The following is a 20,009-nucleotide window of genomic DNA, read 5'->3' on the forward strand; positions in this document are numbered from 1 at the left end:
ATTTTTGGAAGACAGTTGTTGCCTGAGGACTGCAGGATATCATATTCCAGTCTTGTAGCTTTATCTCACAGCAGGTTGGTTTAATTTCAGTTCAAGCTTCCATCTCACTATAGTACAGACTCTGCAAATCACTTCATCCCTAATGGAGCCAGAAATCTTCACAGACTCTCAGAGGAGTGGAGCAACGCTGAGACAGACAAACAGAAGGAACAGTGGATCTATGTCGCCATCTAGAGGAACATGCACGTATTTATTTTACATTTATATTTTTGTGTAGATTTAGAGATTCGGTTTGATATTGTTTTTTTTTTAAATTATTATTATTATAATTTAACTCGACTTTTAAAGAGTCCGGTGCCCCTTGGAACATCATTCTGCTCTAAATATATTACATGAAAAAAAAAATGTTTACATCAACAGGAAGCGTCTTTTCAAATAGTTTAGGTGAACGTTTAAAAGTAATAAATAACAATTGTGACGTCCACACGTGAGCAAATTAATGTGGGTGCTTGAGGGACAAGTAATAGTCGAACTTGTTCCCGCTCTCCTCCGGCGCACTGCATAAAGGAAACAAACTCACCCAGCTTCATGAGTCATGTGATTGGTCATGAGGAGAGTCATGTGATTGGTCATGATTGGTCATGAGGAGAGTCACGTGATTGGTCATGAGGAAGTAAACAACGGAAGAAGTGAGGTAAAAGTGACGAGACTATTTATAGTTTGGAGTTAACATTAGCCTCCTTTGTTTTATACTAAATAACCAAAACATAAAACGAGTCTGCGTCGCCATGTTTGAATATTCCGATGTGTTGTCCTGCACATTATCGAGGGTCATCGACATAGCTAGCAGGCTACATGCTAATCCCATCTTGTCTCTGATGGGAGAAGACGACAGCTAATTATTGATATTCATCCATCAATGATCTTGATCGTCTCGTCTACAGCCGCCTTATCCGCCTTGCGAGTGTTTCCGTCTCCACCGATAAAACGAATAACATGTCCGTTTAACGCTGCGTGTCTTTCGATGTGATAAATAAAAAGTGCGCTGAGAAAACCTCCATTCACCAAACAGTACGTTTAAAGTACGTTCCATATGCCAAGTAGAAGCAATGCAGCTGTAATAGGCTGGGTATCCATCATAAGGTTGATTCTAGTCAAGGATAGACATTCTCTGGAGCCGAAAACAATAATGTATAAACTGCATTAGAAATGGCTTCTTTTTCTTCTTTTTCAGACATCGTGCGTTAAACCAGCCGGAGTGTCCAACCGGTCAAGGTGTGACTGTTTTCGTCTTCCTCGTCCTCGTCCTCCAGCCACTATGGTGGACTTCTTGGCAGAGAACAACCTCTGTGGCCAGGCCGTCCTCAGGATAGTTTCTAGAGGAAACGCCATCATTGCGGAGCTCCTTCGCCTCTCTGACTTCATCCCTGCAGTCTTCAGGCTCAAGGACAAGAGTGACCAGCAGAAATATGGAGACATTATCTGTGACTTCAGCTACTTTAAGGTGGATTTAATCCGGATGGTGAAATGGCAACCCAGTTTATTAATAAAAAATATTTAAGATGTTTATTTGCACATGCATGCGGTGTGATCATTATCTATTGCAGTGCATTTCCTCCCCACAGTTCAGAATTTTTGTGGAGTAACAAAAGTGGAGTAACATTTACACAAAGGCATTTGCTTTTACGGTACTTGCTTTAAGATGTTACTTCTTCGCCAGGGTCCCGAGTATTACGATGGGAAGATGGAAGCCAAACCTGAGCTCCAAGACTTGGATGAAGAGTTTAGAGAGAACAACATTGAGATTCTGTCAAGGTTCTATCTGGCTTTTGAGAGTGTTCACAAATATATAGTTGATCTTAACAGGTAAGATGGTCTGTTTACTTATTGCATTTATTTTCATGCACTTTTATTTTAATCTTATTCAATTACGAGATTGTATTTAATAATGTGAATACTTTCCCCTCTCTTCAGATATTTGGATGACCTCCACGAGGGTGTTTATATTCAACAGACCCTAGAGACGGTGCTTCTTAACGAGGATGGGAAACAGCTTTTGGTAAAGCATCACAGGAGTCACATCGGTTTTCATGCCTAACCTTTCAAATAAATTACATGCAGAACCTCTTGTCGCTCACGCAGTGTGAGGCGCTCTACCTCTACGGGGTCATGCTGCTGGTTATTGACCAGAAGATTGAGGGGGAGGTCAGAGAGAGGATGCTTGTTTCCTACTACAGATACAGGTTGTGACTCACGCCGCTACATGTGACATCGTCTTGCTGAGGTCTCTCAGCCTTCTCCACTTCACCCTGTCCTTTGCATCGTCCTCCCCAACACCAGCCACTCTCATGTCCTCCCTCACTACGTCCATGTATCTTCTCCAGGGTCGTCCTCTAGCCCTGTTCCCTGATAGCTCCATCCTCAACATCCTTCTACCGATATAGTCCCTGTCTCTCCTCCGGACATGTCCAAACCATCGAAGTCTGTCCTCTCTGACCTTGTCTCTAAAACTTGTCCCTCTTATTGCCTCATTTCTAATCCTATCCAATCTGATCACTCCCAAGGAGAACCTCAGCATCTTCATCTCCGCCACTTCGAGCTCCGCCTCCTGTCTTTTCCTCAGAACGTTATATCAGAACTTTTAAGTCTTAAATTCTTACCAATTTTTTTTTTATTTGACTTGTGTTCAGTGCTGCACGTTCATCAGGTGACTCCAACCTTGACGACATCTGCAAACTCTTGCGCAGCACCGGGTACTCCAGTCAGCCTGGAGCCAAACGACCAGCCAACTACCCCGAGAGCTACTTCCAGAGAGTTCCCATCAGTGCCACCTTCATTAGCATGGTCATTGGCAGGCTGCGATCAGACGATATATACAACCAGGTGAGACACATCTGGACAAGCATCACGCTTTTTCCCATTTTACGAGGCTGTTACCGCCTGAGAGGATGCTAAATTTCACGTTAAATCGTATTTGTCTTCACGTTGACCAGGTATCTGCATACCCTCTACCAGAACATCGTAGCACAGCTCTAGCCAACCAGGCAGCCATGCTGTACGTTTGCTTGTACTTCAGCCCCTCCATACTGCACACCCAGCAGGCCAAGATGAGGGAGATAGTGGACAAGTACTTCCCCGACAACTGGGTAAGACATCTGCTTGACGGAAGGTGTGGCACACTCACGGAGTATTTGCATTTCAGCCGAATGGTGGGATTTATCTTCGGTTGCTTGATTGCTTTTGTCGTAGATTTGTTGTTGATGTCAAGAAAAACCCTGCCGACCTTCTAACCTTACTACCGTGGCGTGTTTTGATGAACATTAAATATCAAGATGACATTTTTTTTTTCTGACCCGGTTATAATTAAGTCGAATGAACATTTAGTAGCAAAATATCACATCTTTTTTTTTTTTACAAATATTACATGCAATTATTCCACGGGTTGGAATTAGCATTTCTTATTCGTAATTATTTGCTCTGCTGTTGTGATCTATAGTGATGTTATAAGGGCCACCAGCACGCTTAACAGAATGCTCGTATTGTCAAAATTACATTTTTAGTTTCTGAACCGTTAAGGGGTCGGATCTAATATATTTCTCTTTGAACAATTCTGAACGTCGACGTCGTAGATGATAATATTTGTTTATTTAGTGTTCTGATTGACTCGCAGTCTTGTCATAATCAGCTTTTTTTGAAAATGTGAACTGTTCAGAACGTGAAAGTGTGTGAATCAGCGTATTTACGAAAACAGGCTGAAATGCCGGGTTGTTTCAGAATCGCGTATTTTCTTTATGTTGTTGCTTTAAGTTCTTATTGTGAATGATGACGAAAGTGTTTGTGCCGTCTGTCTGCAGGTCATCAGTATCTACATGGGGATCACTGTGAACCTGGTGGAGGCTTGGGATCCTTACAGAGCCGCCAAGACTGCGCTCAACTACACCTTGGACGCTGCTAATATCAAAGAGCAGGTATTTTAGCGAGACTGTGAGACGCTGGCTTTTCATTCTTTCAACGTGGCATGCTAATATATGCAGGGACGGATATCTGTGTCTGCAGAAGGTTCCCAACTTTGCCTTTGCAGAATCTAAATTGAAACTCATTGATTTAAATCAAAACTGTGACTTTGAAAGACTTTTGCAAACTTCGCATGAAAAGTGTGATGGTGAAATTACAGGATCTCAAATTAAAGCACAGGCACTAGAGATGGATGCAGTTATAGTCATGGAAAACACTGGCCCTGGAGCATTAAGAGACGTGTGAACCAGTGCTGATAGTGTGTCGTCTGCACACTTTGACATGCTTCAATATACTCCTAACGCCATCTTTCCCATCCGACTGTCTAGACTACGAGATATGCAGCTAGCATGGAGAGCCTGAGACCTCAGGTGCAGCAGCTGCTGAAGGAAGGTTTCCTCAGGAAGGAGATCATCTTGGACAACATTCCCAAACTGCTCAACTGTCTGAGGGACTGCAACGTCGCTATCCGCTGGCTGATGCTGCACTCTGCAGAGTCGGGTGAGGAAGAATAGATTGTGTTTCTGCTCTTTTGACTTTCATGTTTATCCATTTCTAGTTAGCTGGATAGTTCATTTGGTGCATTTCTCCTGATATTCAACTTTTGCGACTCTGGAAGCACGATATCAGTTAATAAGGGTTTTAATTTAACATTAGTTATGAATTAGTTAAGTCTCTTTCCGTTTTCCAGCCTATGACCTAAACAACAAACGACTACGTCAGATCAAAGACCAGGTGCTCAACGACTCCAAGTATAACCCCAAGATCCTGTTCCGGCTCCTGCTGGACACTGCTCAGTTTGAGTTCACCCTCAAAGAGGTGAGAGACTTTGCATGAAATCAATGCCTGGATAATTCCAAAGTGATCCAGCACACTGTGTTTCACGCTAAGTGTGTAACGTCTGCTGCTTGATAGCAGACAGTGCGATGGCATACGGCTAGCCAGTGTATCGCTAGGAGAGGACGCAAATCTCATGTGCATAATCCCTCCCTCATCGACGCGGCATCTGCGCTGTTCTTGTTCCAGATGTTCAAGCAGATGTTATCGGAGAAGCAGATGAAATGGGAGAGCTATAAGAAGGAGGGGTCGGAGAGAATGACTGAGCTGGCCGAAGTCTTCTCTGGCGTCAAACCTCTAACCAGGGTGGAGAGAAATGGTGAGTTCCGCCAGACGGGAAGCGGTGAAGGATTCCACGAAGATGTGGTGCTGATGAAAAGAAGATTAGTTATTCAGTGTGACACGCCCTATTGTCATGGATTATTTTACTCTTGGAATACAAATGCCTAAATATGTGTAAGCTCGATGCTGACGAGAGAAAAAAGACGAGACAGGGAAGCATCATGGAAGAAAAACACATCAAGGGCACGCATGCAGTGGGAGGCGTATACAATTTACATCAATCATGCTAAAGTTCTGTCGTTGCAACTCTCGCTCAAACAAAAAGACATTTTTCTGAACCGTCACCTTGTTTTTCCACATGAAAAAAAGATGTTTTCTCAGCACTTGTAGGAAACGCCTCTATTCCTTCTCACAGAGAACTTACAGGCTTGGTTCAGAGAAATCTCAAAGCAGATTGAGTCTCTGAACTACGAGGACTCCACAGCTGCTGGGAGGAAGACCGTTCAGCTCATACAGGCTCTTGTTGAGGTGAGCAAGATAATCACGATTCACACTGGCTTCACATCTCCATTTTATGTATTCTGGATCGGATCCAGAATGAGGTCGGGAAAAATCATGAAATATTACATTAAAATCCCAATTTAGGGATTCAAAAATCAGTTAAAAATACACATCAACTCTGATTCACTTTTACTTTTCTTGATTGGTGTCTAAAGATACCAAGAACAATTTAGAACATTTTGATGATGATCCAGATCACCATGTGGACGGTGTAAATCCAGTTAGGAGGGGAATGAGCTGCTTGGTGGAGGTCTGCGCTCTCTGAGTGATTTTCTAGTTATTTTTATTATCATTGATAACTGTTTACACAACTATCTTATCTTCTATGTCGGCAATAAATGGTTCTCATGAGCCTGACATTTAATTGGCATCATTAGATACATTTTTTTTGTAAACATCAACAAAATATGGTTACCAGGTGGATGCCTATCTGGACACAGATATGTGTTTGCAGTTCGTTTTCTTTGCAGTACTGGATTCTATGTACTGTATACTCTTTTCTCTCTTGGCCTCCAGGTCCAGGAGTTCCACCAGTTGGAGTCAAACCTGCAGGTCTGTCAGTTCCTGGCAGACACAAGGAGGTTCATGCACCAGATGATCCGCACCATCAATATCAAGGAGGAAGTCCTCATTACCATGCAGATAGTTGGAGACCTGTCCTATGCATGGCAGATCATTGACAGGTACTTGTCTTACAAACATTAAATCCATCCTACTAAGCTGTATAGTGACTATCATTGCTTTTCACATAATTAACATTAGAAGTTCCCCATCTTTTTAATCACCAAAACCACCAGGCTGCATTTGCTGCCTTCTAATTGTACTACATTGTGTGTTTTTTTTTTTTTTGGCTTGGCAGATTTCACCGTTTATTTTTCTGTTTACTTTTTTTCCTGCAGCTTCACCTCAATCATGCAAGAGAGCATCAGAGTCAACCCATCCATGGTTACCAAACTGAGAGCTACATTTCTGAAGGTGATGAATATTCATGCCTGATTCACATGCAAATGTCCTCAACATACCGGTAGTGTAAAGAACAATATTCTCAACTTGGTCTGTGTTGCTAAAACGACACTCTGTTTGTGGGACCAGCTGGCATCTGCACTGGACCTTCCATTGCTGCGCATTAACCAGGCCAACAGTGCTGACCTACTGAGTGTTTCTCAGTTCTACTCTGGAGAACTGGTGTCTTATGTAAGAAAGGTAAGGAGTACAAGTCAAGCTTTCACAAAGTTTTTAGTATCGAGGATCTTTGACATTTTCTGTGGCATTAAATGAATGGGTTTCAGAAAATGTAAAAAATTTGCTCTGCATGCTGTAAATTTTTCATTAACAGCTGTAGTCATGATTAATGCTTCTACAACCATCTGTTTGGCAAATGTACCCCAAAACAGCCACTTAGCGGATATGTACCTAAAGATGCTATTACCTTCTGGTCTCATCAGCCACATGCTGCGATACTTATGCCAGAGGATTTGTTTCTATAGCTCATTTTTCATCTTCAGCATAGTGTGCCATGTGCTTTTGTTGCCTAATCGCAGTTCTTCTGTCTTAAAATACCCTAGAATATACATTACATGCATGTTGGTGGTGCTCGGCTTCAGGTATTTTATCTTCTCTTCTTGTCTTTAGGTGCTCCAGATTATCCCGGAGAGCATGTTTACCTCTTTAGCCAAGATCATCAAACTCCAGATCCATGACATCATGGAAGTGCCGACACGGCTCGATAAGGACAAGCTGAAGGACTACGCCCAGCTCGGGGCTCGCTATGAAGTAAAACAACTGTTGAAAAAAGTCGCACTTTTCAAAGTTCAGTTGGCGCTTGGAGTGGCAACACAAAAAAAAAGAGATCAAAGAGCAGAAATAGAGGCCTCTTGTTGATCTGATGTGATGATCTAGCTTCATCTTTTCGGGAACATTTTTCAAACTCACACCTTTTGTTGTACAAACAGGCTATCCAGTCGGAGCAATCGTTGAATTTCATTAATCGGATTTCTTTAGGCGGATGTTGAAAAGGCACATTTGTCAAATGGATTTAAATACCCTGAAATTAAGCCTGGTTCATGAAGAATGTGATTTGTAGTTTATTTTTAGTATACCGGTACTCAAAAACCAAAATAAAATGACCCACTTGTAATCATCATCTCCTGTTATGCACATTGAGGTTGAGGATTACTTACTTTCTAAAACGTTCTCGATGCCATTCGTGTTGCCTCAACATGCTTTTGCTCCATGTGAACACAGGTAGCTAAATTCACCCACGACATCTCCATTTTCACGGAGGGGATCCTGATGATGAAGACGACTCTCGTCGGGATCATTAAGGTAGATGACTTTACTTTGACTTTCAGTATGGTGACAGAATATTCTACAACCCTGCCTTTATCCCAATGTGTGTGCAGGGCTTTTGCTTCGGATACAATGCATTCAGACACAGGAGCCAGGCACTGCCCTCCCATGTTAACGCGCTTCTATATACTTTTATGCATGCGTGTGAATTGTTTATGGGGGCCCATAGTAGTAGGGTGTAAATGCAATTTAGTCCTGTGTTGTGGACTTTGCTTATGTGTGTGCTCCATGACTTCTTTTCTCTTTCTCATTCCAGATCAGTATAGTGTAGTGGCTTTTACATTACTAACCCTTTGTAATGCTTTAGGTGGATCCAAAGCAGCTTCTGGAGGATGGCATCAGGAAGGAACTGGTGAAGAGGGTAGCTCTTGCTCTTCACCAAGGATTGATCTTCAACCCCAGGGCTAAGGTCACTCATCATATCTGCCATCTATTGATCGCTGCATAACTTTATCTTTACATTTTGTAGTACAGTGAAGTAATACGACTGCTTATTTTACCCCGAATTCAGCACAGAACATCTTTGTAAAAGCGCCCTATAAAGTCTGAACTACGTCCATGTGTGGGGAAAAAAATAAAAAAACAGCAGAGAAAAATGAACAGATAGCACTGAAGGATATTCTGCTTTCTTAGACGAGTGAGTTAATGCCCAAGTTGAAGGAGATGGCGGCTACCATGGATGGGTTCTACAGGTCGTTTGAGTACATTCAAGACTACGTCAGCATTTATGGCCTTAAAATCTGGCAAGAGGAAGTATCCCGCATTATCAACTACAACGTAGAACAGGAATGCAACAGCTTCCTCAGAGCCAAGGTCAGTCGTTACTCATTAGCAAACCTTCTACTGTCTCCTGTGCAGAGAACTGACTTTATTTCACCACGCTTTAATCAATGCAAGGTGCTTAGTTCAATTTTCTCCTTATCAGCAACGGGAACTGATTGATCGCTTCTTTCCGTATTGCTAATCAGATCCAGGACTGGCAGAGTGTGCACCAGTCCACCCACATCCCCATCCCAAAGTTCCCCTCCGTAGATGAATCCGCCACCTTCATTGGTCGGCTCTGCAGAGAGGTCCTCAGAATCACTGATCCCAAGTATGGCTGTTAAAAGAGGGAAATTTAAACGGAGCAGTTAATAAAATGGTTTTGAAGTGGCCTGTGATCTGACAAACGTGGGTTCCCTCCGAAGGGTAACATGCTACATTGGCCAGATGAACACCTGGTACGACATGAGGAGCCACCAGGAGGTCACCAACAACCGGCTGTTCTCCGAGATCCAGAACACCCTGGGTACATTTGGCCTCAATGGTCTCGATCGCCTGCTCTGCTTCATGATTGTCAAAGAACTTCAGGTAGTTATATTTAAAAAGGCTGCACACCGACTCTTATTGACATAAACCGGGTAGAAAAATGACTTCTATGGTGTTTCCTTACCCGTGTGTCCCGTCAGAACTTCCTGGTAATGCTTCAGAAGACGATCATGAAGGACAAAGCTGTAGTGGATGCTTTTAAAGTCATGCTGGTTGCTGTCAACCCAGTCCAAGGCATTGTGGGTAAGTTTTCATTTATGGCCTATGACCTGCCAGGATCTTTTTTTACGCTTTGATACAACAAGTATTATTTTCTGCACAGCTAATGCCAGCAAGATGTACGCCAGTGCTGTGGCCAAAACCCAGAAGATCTGGGGTGCATATCTGGAGGCCATCATGAAGGTAGCAGTGGTTTATGATCTTCCGTAATGTTGACAGCCGTAGTGAATTATTAATCATTTCATGTCCATGGTTCACTCTTTGTAGCTGAAACATGAGCTCAAATTATGCTGACAGTCTTTGATGTATCTTTTATGACCACTCCCTTCTCCTGTATGTTTTCTACCGTCTGTCGGCGCCAATGTCGAGACGGGTTGCTGCAACACTAAGATGGAACTAATTCACGTTACAGGTGGGTCAGATGCAGATTCTTCGACAGCAGATTGCCAATGAGCTGAAGTACTCCTGCAAGTTTGATTCCAAACACCTCGCTGCTGCTCTGGAGAACCTGAACAAGTCAGTCCAGTTTCACCACCTCGGCGTACTCTCTAACACTTCCTGTCTCTGTATTTGTGTCACATTATAAATAAAAACATGGTGGAGAAGAAAGTCTCCACACTATTTCATGAAGATGCTTATAGATGATCTATTATTGCTCTGAAATGTTGATTTATATTTCTGCGCTTCAGGCAAATGATACTTGTACAGAAGTCCTAGCAGATAAATGTGTTTTGTTCTCATTCTTCACTTTATTTGTTTTCATTTCTTCTTCCTCTACATGTCAACTCTCCTTGCGGCCGTGCCAGGTCTCTGTTGGCAGACATCGAAGCTCACTATCAGGATCCGTCCCTGCCCTACCCTAAAGACGACAACACACTTTTGTATGATATCACTGCCTACCTGGAGGCTGCTGGTATTCATAACCCTCTCAACAAGGTCTGGGTTTATGGATGTTCCTTCACTAACAATGAGATCAGTGTTATCTTCTGTTTTGTGCTGTTACAGATTGAAAAATCCTCTGACTGTTTTTGTTTTGTCTGATTGCGTAGATCTACATCACCACAAAGCGCCTACCTTACTTTCCTATCATCAACTTCCTGTTTATTATAGCTCAGCTGCCTAAACTTCAGTACAGCAAAAACCAAGGCAAGTTTTCATTAGCTTTTCTAACCATCCTACAGCACTTATCTTATGGCTTCTAAATTTTCTCGTTCTGTTTCTCCATCACAACACCAGAGGTGTTTTCTTACACGGTTTCGCCATCAGTGTTTTTGCTATATATTAGGATGGGTGTCAATTTTCAGGTGGACCCTTGCACCTACAAGGTATAACCCTTATTGTTGACTCCTCTCTTACATTTTAAATGCTTTCTTGTCATTAAGCAAATCATCTCCTGCAGTTAATACGCATAAAGTGTTATTCTGTGAAATAAAATAAGTCACTTGTCGGTACCGGAAGCTTTGTCGGATTTGAGAATTCCAGATTTGTGGTATAACTGCTACATTTTCTAGTGGATTTTTTTTTTTGTCAGTGTATTAGACTTAATTAAGGCTTCATTCACATGTAAAATAAGCATATGGGAATGGTCTTGTGATTTTTTTAGGAATGACCTGCAGGAAAGCCACAGACCCAGTTGACTGGCCTCCTCTGGTACTCGGCCTGCTCACACTTCTCAAGCAGTTCCACTCCAGATATACGCAGCAGTTCCTGGCTCTGATTGGACAGTTCATTCGGTCTATCATGGAGCAATGCACAAGGTAACAGAACAGTCATGAATTCTGTGAAATAGTTACATACCTTATATATTTTGGCTTTAAACTTTAATATGTAGTTTTTTATTGCCTCTTTTTTTTATTTTATGTGTATAATGGTGCCTCTATGAAATACACTCTGTTGTGGCTGTTATGACTCTATTCATGAACGTCCATTTGACTCCGTTGTAGCCAGAAGATCCCTGACGTGCCCTCTGATGTGGTGGGAGCCCTGCTGTTTCTGGAAGACTATGTTAAATACTCAAAACTGTCACGCAAGGTAAGACAACAACTCTACTTGATTACACTTCAAAATTCTTTAGAGCTGTATTTTTAGTCATAGTGAATGAAGATGCAATTTATTTCTGCTATAGTATATTTGTATTGCTCTTAATTAGATGCAGCTGTATAAATGTTTTAATCATTATGTCTACAAATTTTGCTGTGCGTACTGTTTTATAGTAATGCATATTCTTTTTCTCTGTATACCGAAGGTGGCCGAAGCCCATGTGCCCAGTTTCATTTTTGATGAGTTCCGAACGATACTGTGAACATCTGGATGAAGCATCTCATCAACAAAATAAGCCTTGGTTGAGACGGTCTTTATTTCATTGTCATGTCAGGAGAAACATTAATATGACTAATAACATTAAGGTTTGTTTTGTTCTGCTCAAGTATCTGTCAGCCATGTCAGTGTGACTAACATCCAAGATGCACTATACCAGATCCCTGAAGCTGAATGTTCATTATTTGCAATGTGCTTCAAAATCACCAATGAAAACAAATCCTATTGCGTTCTTTACTTGATTATAATTCATTGACATCAACGTCTTAATTCACTAATAATTGCTTATATGGCTCATTTTATATTGTGAACTTTTGTATATTCATGTCATTTCCAAAATAAATTCATAAATTAAACAATTGTTCATGATGTTCCGGCTCATTTTTATTTTAATTGTTTAAAAATACTATATGGGTCAAGGATTTTACTTTGAAAAGCAGAACCGGAAGTTCGACGTTCATTCTTAGGACTAGTTCCGGGCTCGTCGTTTACTTTTATTTGTCACGTTTGGCTGCTATTTTCGTCACCGTATTATCGCAATAGCAAAGAAAAGCGACACAAATCAAAGTATTGTCCAGATTTGCTTCACACTCTGATCAGAACGCGGCTAGCAGGCTAGGCTAGGCTAGGCTAGGCTAACGTCAGGCTAGTTGGAGGAGAAACAGACGCGTCCATCATGTCTTTTAGTTTCGTTCACGGAACGCTGTCCAGCCTGAAGACGTGTCGAGGGGACTTCTCGGTTGGGATGGAAATAGCGACAGACGTGGCGATGGACTTGGCCGAAGCGCAGGGTCAGTGTTCAGCTCGGGACATTCGCTGAATGGCGTGTTCACACGCACGTTCGAGTACACGGAACTGGATTCAGTTACATACCGTACGTCAATAACTTGTGATTTTGTTTATCGGTTTTTTATTAATATTACTATCGTTGCATTTAAAAGGTGCTTCGTGTACCTTGGCAGTTGAATATTATATAGATACGAGATTAAAATACGCGTTAGTGCAGATTGAACCACATTGTAAGTCCACAAGGATAAGTTACATGCTCTTCAGTGCTTTATTTTTTTCAGTTTCTTACTGGGCTTTAGAATTAGAGTAGATTTCTAGAAATAAATGTACAGATCATACTTACATACTTTGAAATTCAAGATATTCACAAAGTTTTGCTGAATGTCTTTAAATATAAAGTTTGGTAAAGAAATGCAGCACTTTTTGTGATATTACTTAATGAACATTGTTTCATCTATATGACTGTAATGCAGTGCTTGTCTGCTAGTTTTCTATAACATTTGCATTTACTACATGTAGCGTGTCATTGCTACTCTCACTGCTTTCACTGTTCCAGGTAAAGACGCGACGCCTGCCATTAAAGAAATGGAGGCCATGATTCTGGAGTGCGCCAAGTTAGAGAGGGAGATCGATTGCTTTGCTGACATCACGCAAAACGTCATATCACAGGTAATGGCTACCAAGGATGGTCCACTCCACTCACCTGAGTGGAATACAGGCTTTCCCTATAGGTACAGGTGCATGCGTTGTTTAGAATGTTGCTGAACGCAGGCTCATAGGCAGCACGGGATGTTTCTAGATGACATTGTGATCTGCTCTAGAGAGAGGCATGAAGGTGAGCAGGAGTAAAACAGAGTACGTGTGTGTAAATGAGAAGGTCCCAGGGGGGACGGCGAGGTTACGAGGAGTAGAAAACATCGTAGTAGACTGCATGTATAAATGCCGAGGAGTACATTGAGTACATTGAGCTTCCTTTGATTCCTGCAGGCTGCCACGCAGCAGCCGGAGGCCATGTTCAACCTGTCTGCCAAAGTAAAAGAGCAGTTTGCAGAGAGGATCGCCAGCCTGTCTGATGCTGATCTGCAGAAACACCGGAAAGTAGTGGCCTTCAAAGAGGGCATCAAGAACGCTCTCAACCAAGGTAAGGACGGGAAAAGATGTAAAAATGTGTGAATTTATCTGCTGTTAGACGCAATACAATTTATTCACGCCCTACTAGAAGGGAGAGAGAGAGAGGGAGAGAGAGGTGATTATATGAGCTCAGTTAATATACTATATCGGTGTATTCTTGTCCCTCGTGCTCCTTATACAGGATGTTGCTGTAAGTTAATTGTGCAGCATCATGACACCATGAACCAGTCAAGGAGGCATCATTTAGTCTGATCAATAACTTTAACAATGATGGCCTTGTCAGTATTCACGAGCCGAGCCTGTGCTTGGGCATAAAATAGATATTGCAAACACACACTACGCTCTGAAATGGGAGGTGTGTGTGTGCGTGTGTTAGATATTTGTGCACCTGTGTGAGATTCATGTTTGTGCATCATTTGATGAAACATCTTTAGGCTATATGTGCTGCTGCAGTACTGTAGTATAAATATGTGGTTTGCCCCCCCCCCCCCCCCCCGACCTTGGTCCTCTATGACTAGTCTGACACATTTAAACACAACACTGTGTGTGTTGTGTTTTTAGACAACCCAGAGTCGTCTCCGAACACGGAGCAGCTGGACGATGACATCGCCGTAACCCAGAGTCAAATCAAACTGACCTGTCCCGTCACGCAGGTACGCCATGCCAGATGATGATGGGCTGTGTGACTTCAGAGAACGTCCTGCTGCCCCCCACAACGGTTTCTCTGTTTGGAATCATTGTTTTAGATCTACCTCTTTTCCTGCATTAAAATATGAAATTATTAGCATTTATGTAGAAAAGAAGCACTGAATAGCGCTGTTGTTTTTGAACTTTGAACCCGTGTGCGTGTGTGTGTGTGTGTGCGTGAAGGTGGACATGGTGAACCCAATGAAGAATAAGAAGTGTAATCATCACTATGATGAACAAGCCATAATGGGCCTTATCAAAATGAGACGCAACCAGAAAAAGAAATGCTGGTAAGACGCCGAGAGGAGAGTCCGGTTTTGCTGCAGTCCGTCACGTTGGAATGGAATTCAATGTCCCAGAGGAACAGCGATGACCTCACTGCTTGTCTCGGTCCTCATTGGGACAGGGACATCTGTGGTGTGTGACTGATTTCTTTGTCTGTCCTCTAGCTGTCCTGTGGTGGGCTGTGGAAACACCGACGTGAAAGAGTCGGACCTGGTTCCCGACCAGCTCCTGAAAAGAAGGATCCAGAACCAGAAGAATCGGGCCAGCCATACACAGTTCTGTGTTTCATTGACAGAATGATTCCTCCAGAAACCAACGATTGTACTTTTTTGTGTGTTTGTAATATAAAACAAACGTGTTCCTCACAGTGAGATTGGCGTTTCAGGAAGACACTGGTCCCATTTAAGTGAGGAGTGAAGCGACGGCTCCTCGATGTTTCAGCTGGGCCCGTTCTGTGCTCTACTGCTTGTGTTTTTCTCATGTCAATAAAGGCTGCAGATCTTTCATAAATCGATACCACCAGACGTTTAATTGTAATGGGGGGGGGGGTAAACAAAATGCATCACATCATTTGCTGTCTGCGCGATGCATTGTGTGATTACAACCACGAGAGAGCAGTGCTTCTGAGACGTCGTCCCGGAGCCAGAACGAGAAATTTAATTGCTTGAATTATTATTGGAAACGTTTAATTCACTTTGTGACATGATCCTTAAAAAAAAAAAAAAAAAAGGATTTCTGTACATGCAGGATGTTGGAGATAAAAATGGAACTTCATAAAGAGCTTACTGCTCTCAACCAGTAAATATTTGTTCCAGAGACAAACAAGGGCAGCGTTGGGATGAAGCTAATCTTTTAATAACCTTGCATCAGCGACTTGGAATAAACTAATTGGTCTTTCCCTCCAACTTGTGCGTCACACGGCACTAAGAGCATTTTGCCTGTAAAGATAAGTGGCTGAAAATGATTTGGCTGATCTTGGGTTCGGCTCCTTCCACCACCGCTATGCGATTGCCATTCTGCACAACAGGTTCAGTCTGTGGAGAGTTCACTCAGAAACATGTCCCGGCGTTGCATTCGCCTCATCGCAGACAGAGAAACGGAAGCAGGGCGGTAAATACGATCGATTCCCCGCGGATGTTTCGCTTTCTTCTGCTTAATGTTTGATCTTCAATTCACATTCATCTGTTCCAATGCTCCTAGAAGTACCGGTAGGTGTAAATGGCTGCCTGAGACACTGTAAGCCTCGATATCTGGCTTGTCCAAGGAGGATTTTTACCTTTGGCTGAACGTGAACGGTCTCACTTTCTGGCAGAGAGGACCAACTGCTGCAATGAGACAGTGGGACAAAGAGCGGAATGCTGTCCTGTCCTGTCCTGTCCAGTGTCCAAGCTGGAATTGTTTCCAGACTGAAAGTGGGAACAGAGCTCTGTTCTGTTGTTCCTACTCGTACATGGGAAACATGGAGGAGCCCTCTTAAGCAGAGGTATAAATAATAAAATGAATTCAATTAGTGACAATCATTTGGGTTCTGGTATTTTTATGCGCTGCCCCACTGTCATAAGCTTGAACAGAACTCTGTTGGTGTCATTAGTAACACTCGTGCTGTTTCCACAGCGACAAATCAAAATCTCTACTGTGAAAAGGGCCCACGGTGATTTAGGAAGAGCACAATTCAGAAATACTTCCCATCGGTGGTTTGATTTTCCAGCTGGCATGAGAAAAGCGTCGACGTTTATAGCCCAAGAGATTTGGATGCAAAATCCAGTGGAAGCGAGAATCCTCGAGAATCCTAGAAGCAAAGTGCTAATATTGTTGGAGGCCTGGAAGGTGATGCTGTTTGTGATGATGCAACCTCACGCTCGATGTCTGTGCAGCTTCTCAGTCATCCAGGTCGAGGTAAATAACAAAGAGCAATACAATGAAGAATCAACTGGACTTATTGACGTTTGGTTGAAGACGTTGCACCTCCCGTCAAAGAGGCTTCTTCGTTTTTGCTCTTCGTGATTCACCACACTCAACGGCGTCACAGAACAAAAGCTAGTCCGCATGCAGTCTTTCCCCAGGGATAATTTACTATTTGACTGTGATCTGATTTCATTTTTAGACCTTACGGCACACAACGATGTGAGTGTGGGAATAAAGCGTTGCCCGACTGACCAGACTGATCTAGTTCCATCGCCAGCCTGACCAAATGCAAATATACATTTTGTATATAAAGCAGTTATAGAAAGATTTGTCTCCATCCTGAACCTTTTTGTGGCACATCTGGAGCATCTGGCATTCCTGCAAACATAGTCCGTTTGATTCTGAGGGAAATGACATCCCAGCCACACATAGTTGAAATATATAAATGTATAACCTCTTTAATGTTTGCCCTGCAACATTCCGTATCAACATATTACAGATATGAAAACACAGCATAAAGATAATTTGGTTAATTGTTTTCCCAACTCCGTATAGTTTACCGAACTTGTAAATAAAGAGACGTGCATTGATTAATTTGATTATTTTAGGATTACAATTACAAAAGAATTGAAATCATTCTCATCCAAATCGAGCAGCAGTGGCAGCATCTCACCTTGATGGGCGGGTAAAGGTGAGACGCGCGACGCATGACGCACGAAGACAACGCCTCCCTGCAGTCACCAAATCCGACCTCAGTGCTTCAGACCTCTGTCGGGCCGCGGAGCAGAGCGAGCCGCGCCGCTGGCCAGCCAGCCACAGGGAGAGACGGAGCGGCGTCAAGCGTTCCTGTTTGCTCAGTCACAACAGGTCCGACTGGGAGAGAGAGAGAGAGGGGGGAGAGAGAGAGAGGGGGGGAGAGAGAGAGAGAGGGAACAGGAGCGCAGCTGAGTCCCACGGAGTTTCCTGTGGGCTGCGCGGTAGAACCAGAACCAGCGGAGACGTCAGTTAACGCGCGGAGGGAGCAGGAAAGTAAAGATCGCGGTTCATTCGCTGCGTTCTGTGGCGCCTGATCCAACCAGCGCGTCGGAGCGCGTCTGTCGACCATGTCTCAGAGTTAGTCGCGACTAGAACGCCTTGATTAAACGGCGCGATCATTGGAAGGATCATGGATTACTGCTGCGCGTCTTCGGCGCTTTGGATTTAGTTCGTGGCTTCGCTTCATCCACGCGTTCACCTCTATGGGGAACCAGGTGGAGAAACTAACCCATTTAAATTACGCAGAAGTCCCAACGGCCGACCCGAATGGGTTTGACCCGGACGACGACGGCGGTCCGCGGATCGGAGTCTCTTACATTTTCTCCGACGACGACGGAAACGACGACCAGGACGAGCGTCCGGATCACTTTTCGTCGGCCGACCACGAAGAGAAGCGGCTGGACCCTCCGGACGAGCTGGAGTGCTCGATTCTTTACCGGGAGGAGTGCGTCTACGAGACGCGCGTCCGAGCCGCCGCGTCCTCCGCGGAGAGCCTGCTGAACCGGTGCCGACCCGGAGACCTGCTGGAGTTCGTGTCCGCGGGGCAGTACCCGCACTGGGCCGTGTTCGTGGGGGACTTCCAGGTCGTCCATCTGCACCGGGCGGAGATAAAGAACAACTTCCTCACCGAGGTGAGCCAGGGCAAAAAGGGCAGAATCGTGAACGGCCTCTACCGGTACCGCGCGCTCCCCCCGGAGGTGATCGTGCGCAACGCCGTGGATCACGTCGGTTCCCGAGACAGGGAGCTCTACTGGAGGAACTCCGAAAGTTTCGCCGCTTGGTGCCGCTTCGGAAAGCGAGAGTTCAAAATCGGGGGTGAGATCCGGATCGGAAAGCAGCCGTACAGACTAAGATTACTCTTTTGTGAGAAGAAGAGTCACGTCCTGGAGTTTCAGAGTCTGGAGGACGTGATCATGGAGAAGAGGAGGAACGATCAGATCGGGAAAGCTGCTGTGATGCTGGAGCTGGCCAACCACCTGAACTGCGCGCACGAAACCAAAGAGGAGCGTCTATGAGCTGTTTAAAGACAAGCCTTTGGAGCCTTTGATCATCTCAACCAATGGGAGCGTCACCGCAAGGAGAGGAGACTCCTCAAAGGGTGTTAAACATTCATTAAAAAAAACTTTTGTATTTGTCTTCAAAACTGTGAAGAATCTCCTCCGGAGATCACAGGAGTCGAAAGGAACCCTTCCTCCCTTAGAGTTCGGCACCCAACCCAAAATGAAGTGACTTGTTAGAACGGATACGTTTGTGTGGCGTTGGGCACATGGGGCTAGACGAAATGTTGCCAACAACGCCACTTTAGGACTTTCAACCTAAAGATCCATTTTGTGTCCCTTTGGTTCCCAGCCCGTTTTAGCAGATTTCCCACCCACGGGTCCGCTCACAGTGGAAACCAGCACGGCAGTTAATAATTCAAAATATTTATTTAAGACTCTAAAAACGTCCTTAAAAACACTCTACAAACAAAACTAACAAATGAAAAGGAGAGACAAGGCAGCGATAGTCTACGGCCAACCCGCCTTCGACGGGGAAAACACAAATGAGGACGCTGGAACGAGGGAAGGGAAGCACCTATATACACCCCCCCCCCCCCCAATCAGTGGCAAATGGGCCACAGGTGCTCCCTCCCACACCTGCCTGCCTAATTACATCCCACCCGGTTACATTTGCATTCTGCATTTCTGTTTCTCCAGAATTTATTTGCTCATAAGTATTTTTCTAATCTGTAATGAATCTTTTGCACAGAGGAGTAAAACCTCTCCGGTGTATTTCTACCTGTTGTGAGTGCTGAACGAACACGTTCCTGTATAGACTCAGGTGCTGGCGACTCATGCAGAGTAAAGGAGAGACGTCTGTGTGCTTTTTTAATGTCGTGTCCTCCCATCTGTCGCTCTGTGGCTGTACCTTGTGAACGTTTGCACAGTCACGCCGGTGCTCTCGTGCTGATTCATCTGTGTCAACGGTTTATTTTTTTGGCCAGGAAAAAAAGGCTTGTATGAAAGAAGAAGTAAATAAATATATATCTATATTTGAACAGGGCTGTTAACTTTCTTTCTAGTGTGGGTTTGTAACTTTACATGGTTTCTAGCGAGGTCGATGATCAGTGATATCAAACCGCTATACGGCATTCTAACCAGCATCCTGTACAGATCACTGGAACGCAGCGAGACCATCGCCGTGACAATCCCTGCACCTGTTCGACCAATGAGATCTCTCCTCTTTGCCCCCTGAGTGTTGGATGCAGTTAAAGCTGCGAACGCTGCTAGTTGTCATCTAAATATTTGCTT

The 20,009-nt window shown here is 43.8% G+C and overlaps 3 protein-coding genes across 3 annotated transcripts; all 3 read left to right on the forward strand.

The window, feature by feature from the left end:
* Window positions 1-1,318: 1,318 nt before the first annotated feature.
* washc5 (WASH complex subunit 5) lies at window positions 1,319-12,244 on the forward strand. Its single transcript, XM_068757001.1, has 28 exons — window positions 1,319-1,504; window positions 1,721-1,866; window positions 1,975-2,059; window positions 2,143-2,243; window positions 2,691-2,883; window positions 2,994-3,146; window positions 3,855-3,968; window positions 4,344-4,515; window positions 4,706-4,833; window positions 5,041-5,170; window positions 5,549-5,661; window positions 6,211-6,377; window positions 6,594-6,669; window positions 6,787-6,897; window positions 7,327-7,467; window positions 7,939-8,019; window positions 8,351-8,452; window positions 8,677-8,856; window positions 9,012-9,136; window positions 9,231-9,393; window positions 9,492-9,594; window positions 9,674-9,753; window positions 9,983-10,086; window positions 10,377-10,506; window positions 10,620-10,716; window positions 11,174-11,327; window positions 11,514-11,601; window positions 11,816-12,244. The coding sequence occupies exons 1-28, from the start codon at window positions 1,319-1,321 to the stop codon at window positions 11,870-11,872; spliced, it is 3,480 nt and encodes a 1,159-aa protein (XP_068613102.1). The 3' UTR covers window positions 11,873-12,244.
* Window positions 12,245-12,534: 290 nt separating this feature from the next.
* nsmce2 (NSE2 (MMS21) homolog, SMC5-SMC6 complex SUMO ligase) lies at window positions 12,535-15,286 on the forward strand. Its single transcript, XM_068760243.1, has 6 exons — window positions 12,535-12,677; window positions 13,232-13,344; window positions 13,663-13,816; window positions 14,368-14,459; window positions 14,677-14,783; window positions 14,943-15,286. Exons 1-6 carry the CDS (start codon window positions 12,563-12,565, stop codon window positions 15,076-15,078), a joined length of 717 nt encoding a protein of 238 aa, XP_068616344.1. The 5' UTR covers window positions 12,535-12,562; the 3' UTR covers window positions 15,079-15,286.
* Window positions 15,287-17,844: 2,558 nt separating this feature from the next.
* lratd2b (LRAT domain containing 2b) lies at window positions 17,845-19,756 on the forward strand. The gene has a single exon (XM_068759571.1). The coding sequence runs from the start codon at window positions 17,922-17,924 to the stop codon at window positions 18,732-18,734; it is 813 nt and encodes a 270-aa protein (XP_068615672.1). The 5' UTR covers window positions 17,845-17,921; the 3' UTR covers window positions 18,735-19,756.
* Window positions 19,757-20,009: the final 253 nt, after the last annotated feature.

The sequence above is a fragment of the Brachionichthys hirsutus genome, chromosome 3 (assembly GCF_040956055.1).
Source record: "Brachionichthys hirsutus isolate HB-005 chromosome 3, CSIRO-AGI_Bhir_v1, whole genome shotgun sequence".
Lineage (NCBI taxonomy): Eukaryota > Metazoa > Chordata > Actinopteri > Lophiiformes > Brachionichthyidae > Brachionichthys > Brachionichthys hirsutus.